General features: G+C 44.1%; 1 protein-coding gene across 1 annotated transcript; it reads left to right on the top strand.

Moving 5' to 3' along the window:
• The first annotated feature begins 759 nt into the window (after positions 1 to 759).
• On the top strand, positions 760 to 2839 carry LOC309552157 (E3 ubiquitin-protein ligase TRIM21-like). Its single transcript, XM_082252970.1, has one exon. It carries the CDS (start codon positions 786 to 788, stop codon positions 2394 to 2396), a length of 1611 nt encoding a protein of 536 aa, XP_082109096.1. The 5' UTR covers positions 760 to 785; the 3' UTR covers positions 2397 to 2839.
• Positions 2840 to 10119: the final 7280 nt, after the last annotated feature.

The following is a 10119-nucleotide window of genomic DNA, read 5'->3' as shown; positions in this document are numbered from 1 at the left end:
TAATAGGAGCGACACAAGTCGCTCCGACTTAGAAAAAGGGTCCTGTACTACTTTGGGGCGACCTGGAGGCGACTTGCATAGACTTCTATTATGTGAAGTCTCTGCAAGTCGCGCCGAAATCGCGGTGCACAGCGGTGCACGGGACTTCACAGGTCGCCCCCCAAAGTCTTGTCGCGCTAGTCTGAATGGGCTCTAACCCCTTTCCCCTGACCTGGTCAGCCGGGTGCTAGCTACAAGAAGATACATATTCGCCAGCACACCAAGGATCTTGCAAAAGCAGTCCAAAAAACTTTATTCAAGATAAGATCACATCAGAAAAATATAGTGCAATGTTTCGGAGCCACACAGGACCCCTTTGTCACCAACTGGTGATCGCTTCAGCACCCAGTACACACGAGCCTACAAACCAGGAAGGTGTGCAATAGGAATATGAACTATAATATATAGGGTGCTAGCTACACACGCATAGTAGGTCACCTGCCTACAGGTAGAATATAACAAATGGTGGGCAGTGCTGGGATTCGAAGCAACCAGTATTAGATACGGAACATGTGTCTGGCATGCCTGACTCTAGTTATGCCCCTGGCTATGTACACAGCAGGTATGCAATAGAGGATGAACATTTTTCTAAAATAGGTACATTGTTCTTAATTAGATCTTTTCATTATCTTTGTCCCTCCCTTCATATAACTAATCATATGACTACAGTACAAGCCACATCCCAGCTTCACCCTGTGTAAGAGGAAGTGACCCCTCCCAACTGCATTCTTCCCCCGGTGTCAGCGATGGCGTCTGCAGATCGGAGAGCTGAGCTGGAATGCCCCATCTGTCTGAGGATCTTTACCGATCCTGTAAACCTGAGATGTGGACACAACTTCTGCCGGGTCTGTGTTGATTGTGTGCTGCATACACAGGAGGGGACTGGAGGATATTCCTGCCCTAAATGTGGAGAGATATTTCGGAAGCGTCCTGCACTGCATAGGAACAAGAAACTACGTAACATAGTGGAGAACTTCCTGTCTTCTCAGTCAGATCAGAAGCAGTCCGGGGTCTTCTGTACCTACTGTGTGAACTCTCCTGTACCTGCTGTTAGATCCTGTCTACACTGTGAGGTTTCTCTGTGTGATAAACACCTGAGAGTCCACAAAAAGTCCCCAGAACACGTCTTATGTGAGCCCATCTTGTCCATGGAGAGCAAGAAATGCTCCATCCATAAGAAGATCCTGGAGTATTACTGCACTGAGGATGATACCAGTATCTGTGCGTCCTGCAGTTTGACTGAAGAACATCAAGGACACCAGGTGGAGAAGTTGGATGAGGCTTATGAGAAGAAGAAGGAGACGCTGAGGAATGTTCTACAGAAACTCCGGACAAAGGAAGAGAGGACGGAGGAAAAAATCCAGAGTCTGCAGGAATACAAGACCAAAGTCGAAGAAAAAGCAGCTGATGACACCGAGAGAGTCAATGCCCTGTTTAGAGATCTCAGGAAACGTCTGGATGTCCTGGAGAAGGGAATCCTAAGGAGGATCTCCAGGCAGGCGGAGTGGGTCTCTCTTTCCATCTGGGATCTGCAAATAAAACTGGACGAGCTGTATAGGAAGATACGTCACATTGATGAGCTGTGTAAGATGACGGATCCACTGACTGTCCTACAGGAATCAGACACAGGTGACTTGTATGAAACTAAGGATGGAGAAGATGTGGAGAGAGAGAGACATGAGAGATTCCTCCATGATGGAGCTTGTCTGGATGTGGCTGACATCTTACACACAGGTGTATCGGATATAACAACAGACGTAAATGTATACTTCTATATACAGGAACCTACAGACATATCATTGGATGTAAACACAAGTGATAATTCTCTACAGATATCAGATGACGGGAAAACTGTTCACATATCAGATGTATACCAGGAACGTCCAGAAACACCAGAGAGGTTTCAGCATTGTCCTCAGGTGTTGAGCAGTCAGAGCTTCTCCTCGGGGAGACATTACTGGGAAGTGGATTTCGGCGGATCAGATGGATGGGTAGTCGGGTTGTCTTACGCCAGTATAGAGAGGGAAGGGGTGGTAGCAAGGTTTGGACATAATGACAAGTCCTGGGGTTTGTACAGGAATGGTAATCAGTATTTGGCGATGTATGACAACAAAGGGATCCTTTTACCTTCCAATATCCCCAATTCCAGAGTCAGGATATATCTGGATTATGAGGCCGGCCAGATTTCCTTTTATGATCTTTGTAACCCCATCCAACACCTCCACACCTTCACCAACCCCTTCACCGAGCCCCTCCATGTTGCGTTAGGTGTATGGGAAGATTATCTGAAGATCTGTGGGGGGAATCGTAAAATGTGGGTACTCCTCCCAGAGACTGGTGATATCATAGAGAAATGAGGGGATGGGGTGGAAAGATAAATTATTGGGGGGGCACTTAAAAGTGGTATTAATCCCAAAAGCAAACATTTATTATTTTGCAGCTTACTGCTTCTTAGATGTGATGGCTGAATTCGTTTTCTATTTTTGGGCTTTCTTTCTTCTGTTTTCATCTGGTGATCTGGCCAGTAAGTCTGTTGCTTTTCAGAAGAACAAGCTCTCTTGAGACAAACCGTTTACCACTGACAAGGGTGCTTACACAACTGTTTGCTGTAACTGATCATAAAGTGTGAGCTGGAGTTTGGCTTCAATTCGTTAGTCAGTGACGTCATTGTGGGGGGGGGGGTGTGCAGATTGCACCTGGGAGACACCCGCCAGAGGGGTGACACCATTAAGTAGGTTGGAAGTTATATGAGACCGCAATGGCGTCACCCCCACCCCCTCCATCCCACTTCCTGCTTGAGACCCCCCCACTGGTCCCCGCACTCAGCACTGGACATGAGCAGTGGGTAGCACTGGTTGGCTCTTTAAATTAGAGCTGCCTCTTGTCAGGAAGGGATGGGGGGGGGGGGAGCAACTCCTCGTGTCCAGTTGCTGCTTTCCCCCATAGATCTAGTTGACCCCACATTCCCTGAAGACCCCTAAAGACCTAGGTGGCCCAACAGTCCCAGGTGACCCTATAGCACCTGGAGATCCCACAGTCCCAGATGGTCCTTTAGTCCCTGGTGTTCCCACAGTCCCAACCAACCCCCATAGATTCAGGAGATCCCACAGTTTCAGATAATTCCATCTTCTCAAGTGATCCACTGTTCTAGGTGGCCCCATAGCCCAAGATGGCCTCACAGTTTCAGGAGACCCCATGTGGCTCTTTAGCCTCAGGTGATCCCGAAGTTTCAGATGATCCCATAGTCCAAAGTGATTCACAGTTACAGGTGGGCCCATAGCCCCAAATGGCTCCTCAGTTTCAGAAGATCCTGCAGTTTGCAGGTGGCCCTTTGGTCCTACGCGATCCCACAATTTTAGATGATCCAGATGATTCACAGTTTCAGGTGGCCCCATAGTCCCAAGTGTTCCCACTGGTTCAGATCATCCCACAGGTCCTAGGTGACCCTATCATTTCAGGTCATCCTGCAGTTTCCGGATTTAGTCGAGATGTTAACTAAATGCTTATGTATTTGTTCCGATGTTATTTAATTATTTATAATTTCAGTAAAGTTTAATGATTTAACTTTAAGGCCCCGTTCACACTGGGGCGATCCGACTTGCCGGGGCGACCTCATAGGTCGTGGCGCGCTGCTCGCACCGCGACCTCGGAGCGGCCGGCACGGACTTCATAACATTGAAGTCTATGCAGGTCGCTCCGGGTCGCCCCAAAGAAGCTCCGGACCCGTTTTCTAAGTCGGAGCGACTTGTGTCGCTCCTATTAGAACGGGTCCGCAGCTTCTCTATGGCAGGCGACCTACGGCGACCTGACAGGTCGTCCCAGTGTGAACGGGGTCTTAAAGAACTATGTTTATTTTAGGCTTTGAGCTCTATTATTTCACATAATATTGTAATTCAAAATTACTAGTTGCTTAATAGTTGTTAACAGCACTACTATTTCCATTGTTTGCAGTGTTATATGGGGAAAATAGTTTTACTGCACCAGGTGACACCAACCCTAGTGATGCCTCTGTTGTCAGTGTATTTAAATCTGCAAGTACATTTAACACCCCCCCCCCCCCCAGACTGACAATGCTGCTGTCTCTATTGCTCCTTCATCCAGAGTGGGGGCACTCGAATACAGGAGCTGTGTTACTGGCCAGATCAAGATGAAAACAGAGGGGGGGGGGGGGGGAGCCTAAAAATTGAATGTTTTTTTAAGCTGTAATATATTATGTTTTTGGGTTTGATATTGTTTTCAATGAGATTTCTCCTCCCTCGAAGATCACTGTGATTGGCTGCAATAATTACCAAAACGACAGGAGTCACTGCTATTAATTGGTCACTAGGACAAGAAAAATGTTATCTATCTATCTATTCCTCCATCTATCTATTCCTCCATCTATCTATTCCCCCGTCTATCTATCTATCCATCTATCTATCTCTCCCTCTATCTATTCCTCATCTATCTATTCCTCCATCTATCTATTCCTCCGTCTATCTATTCCTCCGTCTATCTATCTCTCCATCTATCTATTCCTCCATCTATCTATTCCCCCCGTCTATCTATCTATCCATCTATCTATCTCTCCCTCTATCTATTCCTCCATCTATCTATTCCTCATCTATCTATTCCTCCATCTATCTATTCCTCATCTATCTATTCCTCCATCTATCTATTCCTCATCTATCTATTCCTCATCTATCTATTCCTCCATCTATCTATTCCTCCGTCTATCTATTCCTCCATCTATCTATTCCTCATCTATCTATTCCTCATCTATCTATTCCTCCATCTATCTATTCCTCCGTCTATCTATTCCTCCATCTATCTATTCCTCATCTATCTATTCCTCCATCTATCTATTCCTCCATCTATCTATCTCTCCATCTATCTATTCCTCCATCTATCTATTCCTCCATCTATCTATTCCTCCGTCTATCTATCTATCTCTCCATCTATCTATTCCTCCATCTATCTATTCCTCCATCTATGTATTCCTCCATCTATCTATTCCTCATCTATCTATTCCTCCATCTATCTATTCCTCCGTCTATCTATCTCTCCATCTATCTATTCCTCCATCTATCTATTCCTCCATCTATCTATTCCTCCATCTATCTATTCCTCCGTCTATCTATCTCTCCACCTATTTATCTCTCCATCTATCTATTCCTCCATCTATCTATTCCTCCATCTATCTATCTCTCCATCTATCTATTCCTCCATCTATCTATTCCTCCATCTATCTATTCCTCCGTCTATCTATTCCTCCGTCTATCTATCTCTCCATCTATTTATCTCTCCATCTATCTATTCCTCCATCTATCTATTCCTCCGTCTATCTATCACTCCATCTATCTATTCCTCCATCTATCTATTCCTCCGTCTATCTATCTCTCCATCTATCTATTCCTCCGTCTATCTATTCCTCCGTCTATCTATCTATCTATCTATCTATCTATCTATCTATCTATCTATCTATCTATCTATCTATCTATCTATCTATCTATCTATCGTAATGGAAATATTGAAGTCTACAATTATTTTTTTACCTGAAATGAACATTATTGTGAACTTTTGATGACTCTAAAGTTTCAGAAACAACTATCTAGAAATGATATCTAGAGATGATACAACTATCTAGAGATGATATCTATGAAGGTATCTTGTATTGTATCTAGGGTTGGTATCTGGGAAGGTTTGTTGTATTGTATCTAGGGTTGGTATCTATGAAGGTCTGTTTTTCTTTTTATAGATGGCATCTATAAAAAATGTAATGTTGCTTAAATCAATGCAGCCCATTGTGTGGAAGGAATCACGTGGGGGGGCTGTGAGGAGGACCTCCACCAGATCACCATTCTTAACCACTTCCCGACTGCCCACCGCCTATTTACGTCGGTCCTTTGACGCTAAATCCCGGGGTTATGGCAGCAGATAGCAACCATAACCCTGGTATTTTTTTAAATGGCGGGCGGTCGGCTTTCAGATAAGGGTGGTCCCAATGGTGGATTCGCCACGGGATCACCCTTACAGTGCAGTGGAAGAGGTAACCCCCCCCCTCCCGCCGCGTCCCGGCCGTTTTCCCCACTTACCGGACCCGCCGGCAGCGGGGAAAACGATCCGGTCCCCGGATCCTCTGAGACAGGAAGTCGAGTGAGGGCAAGATGGCCCTGACTCGACTCTATGGTCTTGGAGGACCGGAGCGGCGTCAAACGTCGTTGCCGATTTTTTTGGGAACACTTTTATTTTTTTTTAGTGTAGTTGTGAGATGTGAGGTCTTTTTGACCCCAGATCTCACAATAAAGAGGTCTTGTCATGCCTATTTCTATTTCTATTACAAGGGATGTCTACTAATAGGAATAAAAATGATCAAAAAGGATGTAAAAATAAAAAATAATAAATAAAATAAATAGGAATAAAATAAAATAAAGCGCCCCGTCCCCGTTAGCTCGTGCCCAGAAGCGAATGCCTACACAAGTCCTGTCCACATAAACGGTGTTTAAACCACACATGTGAGGTATCGCCGCGATCGTTACAGTGAGCGCAATAATATGAGCCCTCCTCTGTAACTCTAAACTGGTAACCTGTAGAAGTTTTTAAAGTGTCGTCTATGGGTATTTTTAAGTACCAAAGTTTGTCACCATTCCGTGAGCGTGCGCAATTTTGAAGCATGACATGTTGGGTATCTAATTACTCGGCGTAACATTATCTTTCACATTATGGAAAACAATTGGGCTAACTTTACTGTTTTCTTATTTTTTGAATTCAAAAAAGTTAATTTTTTCTTAAAAAATTGCGTTTGGAAGACCGCTGCACAAATACGGTGTGATAAAAAAATATTGCAATGATCTCCATTTTATTCTCTAGGGTCTCTGCTATAAAAAAAGTAGTTTTCTAGCAAAAAAAAATGATTTTAACTTGTAAACACCAAGTGTCAGAAATAGGCCCAGTCTTAAAGTGGTTAAGTTAAGGGTGTGTTTTTTTTTTATTTATTCTTTATTTTAACTAAAGGGGGTTTGGGTAGAGAAGGTATATATATATATATATATAGAAGGTATATAAAAGCAAGTCAAAGCTCTGCATAAATTCTCTCTTTGAGCCCAGACGTCAGACGACCAGAAAGGCTGAATAACGTATCACCTTTATTTCTCTTGTTTTTCTTTTCTGTAACTTTTTGTTTCCTGCAATTTGTCCTACCGTGTTTCCCCCGAAAATAAGACCTACCCTGAAAATAAGACCTACTGTTATTTTCGGGGAGGGCTGCAATATAAGCCCTACCGTGAAAATAAGCCCTAGTTTAGTGTTTGTAAAATTCTTGCATCCACTCTATTACAGTTTTATATAATGTCCAGGGTGTTTCTGTAATCTGATTGTGTGAAATACCTTTAGTACAGAGCCGCTCGGCACTCAGCTGATCTCCCGCTCTGCTCTTCTCCTCTTCTCATAGCTATCTCAGCCCCGAGCCTTTGCAGTGTTCAGAACGGTCACGGAAGCACACATTCCTGTATCTCAGCTCTCTCCTCCCTCTTCTGGCCGCTGTCGTTATCGCGCACATTCCTGTATCTCTGCTCTCTCCTCCCTCTGCTGGCCGCTGTCGGTATCGCGCACATTCCTGTATCTCTGCTCTCTCCTCCCTCTGCTGGCCACTGTCGGTATCGCGCACATTCCTGTATCTCTGCTCTCTCTCCCTCTGCTGGCCGCTGTCGGTATCGCGCACATTCCTGTATCTCTGCTCTCTCCTCCCTCTGCTGGCCGCTGTCGGTATCGCGCACATTCCTGTATCTCTGCTCTCTCCTCCCTCTGCTGGCCACTGTCGGTATCACACACATCAATGTATCTTGGCTCACTGGCACTTCGGTGACCCCCCAGCTGTCAGCGAGGGAGAAGAGAAGGAGAGCAGAGCGGGAGATCAGCTGAGCGCCAAGAGGCGCTGTACCGAAGGTATTTCACACAATTATATTACAGAAACACACTGGACATTATATAAAACAGTAATAGAGTGGATGCTAGGATTTTACAACCATCCTGACAGGCAGGGAGGGAGAAGACAGCACATTACAGATAAGACCTACCCCGAAAATAAGCCCTACTGTGTCTTTTGGTGCCAAAATTGATATAAGACCTGGGCTTATTTTTGGGGGAAACACGGTAATATACTGTTAGCATTTGTATTTCCATTGCAACATCATTCTTTTTTTTTTTGTTGTATTATTCACCTGCTTTGTAATTCATTTTATTTGATGTTATTAGTGACTAGCTTCTCTTCTGTAATAAACTTGGATTTTATTTTTCTTTTATTTAGCACAGTGGTTATTCATTATTATTATTCTTTTAGCTACTTCTGGACCGGAAGGATTTGCCCCCTTAATGGCCAGGCCATTTTTTGAGATTCAGAACTGAGTTACTTTAATGGAAAATTGCCCGGTCGTGCGACGCTGTACCCAAATACAATTGGTGTCCTTTTTTCCCCACAAATAGAGCTTTCTTTTGGTGGTATTTGATCACATGTGCGGTTTTTATTTTTTTGCGCTATAAACGAAAAAGAGAACCACATTTCTGAAAAATAAACAATATTTTTCACTTTCTGCTATATAACATTCTCCGAAAAAATTTAAAAATCTAACTTTTTCATCCTTTTAGGCCAATTTGTATTCTGCCACATATTTTTGGTAAAAAAAAAAAAAAATTGCAGTAAGCGTATTTTGATTGGTTTGGTTATCGCGGCTACAAACTAGGGGAAAAATTGATGTCATTTTTATTTATTTATTTATGTTTTTACTAGTAATGGCGGCGATCAGCGATTTTTAGCGGGACTGCGACATTGCGGTAGACAGATCGGAAACCCCTAACTCACATTTTTTACACTTTTGGGGGGGGGGGGGGGGGGGGCAGTGACATTATTACAGTAATCAGTGCTAAAAATATGCACTGTCACTGTAATAATGACATTGGCAGTTAAGGGGTTAACCTAGGGGTGATCAAAGGGTTAAGTGTGAGCCTAGGGGAGTGTTTAATAACTGTATGGGGGATGTGCTTGTGAAATGATCATAGAGGCCTGTGATCCTATATAGAGTGTATACTTGGACTAAGCTTTGGTTCCATGGAATCCTGGTTGAAAAATCCTGGTGAAGAGTGTATACTGGGACTAGGCTTTGGTTCCATGGAATCCTGGTTGAAAAATCCTGGTGAAGAGTGTATACTGGGACCAGGTGCACACGTTTGGTTTTACTGACAAAGCATGGAAAATGTTCTGGTAGAGTTCATTCTTTTACTGACATCCTAAAATATGACAGAAACTCCTGTTATAAACCAAGAGGATTGGTATTTAGAAAACTGAGGAGAAAATAAGTCAAGCGGCGCGTGTAGCACTCCATGGCAAATGATGGTCATGGTTAGGTTGTGCCTAACAGTGGGAATGGCTGAAAGGTGGGTGATTTAAAAAAAAGTGCGCCTAGTCCCAGTATACACTCTACACCAGGATTTCTCAACCAGGATTCCATGGAACCAAAGCCTAGTCCCAGTATAGACTCTACACCAGGGTTTCTCTACCAGGGTTCCATGGAAGCAAAGCCTAGTCCCAGTATACACTCTACACCAGGGTTTCTCAACCAGGGTTCCATGGAACCAAAGCCTAGTCCCAGTATACACTTCTACACCAGGGTTTCTCAACCAGGGTTCCATGGAACCAAAGCCTAGTCCCAGTATACACTTCTACACCAGGGTTTCTCAACCAGGGTTCCATGGAACCAAAGCCTAGTCCCAGTATACACTCTACACCAGGGTTTCTCAACCAGGGTTCCATGGAAGCAAAGCCTAGTTCCAGTATACACTCTACACCAGGGTTTCTCAACCAGGGTTCCATGGAACCAAAGCCTAATCCCAGTATACACTCTACACCAGGGTTTCTCAACCAGGGTTCCATGGAACCAAAGCCTAGTCCCAGTATACACTCTACACCAGGGTTTCTCAACCAGGGTTCCATGGAAGCAAAGCCTAGTTCCAGTATACACTCTACACCAGGGTTTCTCAACCAGGGTTCTATGGAACCAAAGCCTAATCCCAGTATACACTCTACACCAGGGTTTCTCAACCAGGGTT

This window comes from Pelophylax lessonae (assembly GCF_965119305.1).
Source record: "Pelophylax lessonae genome assembly, chromosome: 4".
NCBI lineage: Eukaryota > Metazoa > Chordata > Amphibia > Anura > Ranidae > Pelophylax > Pelophylax lessonae.
The sequence above is the reverse complement of the archived record's forward strand: the minus strand, read 5'-3'. Positions and strand labels throughout refer to the sequence as shown.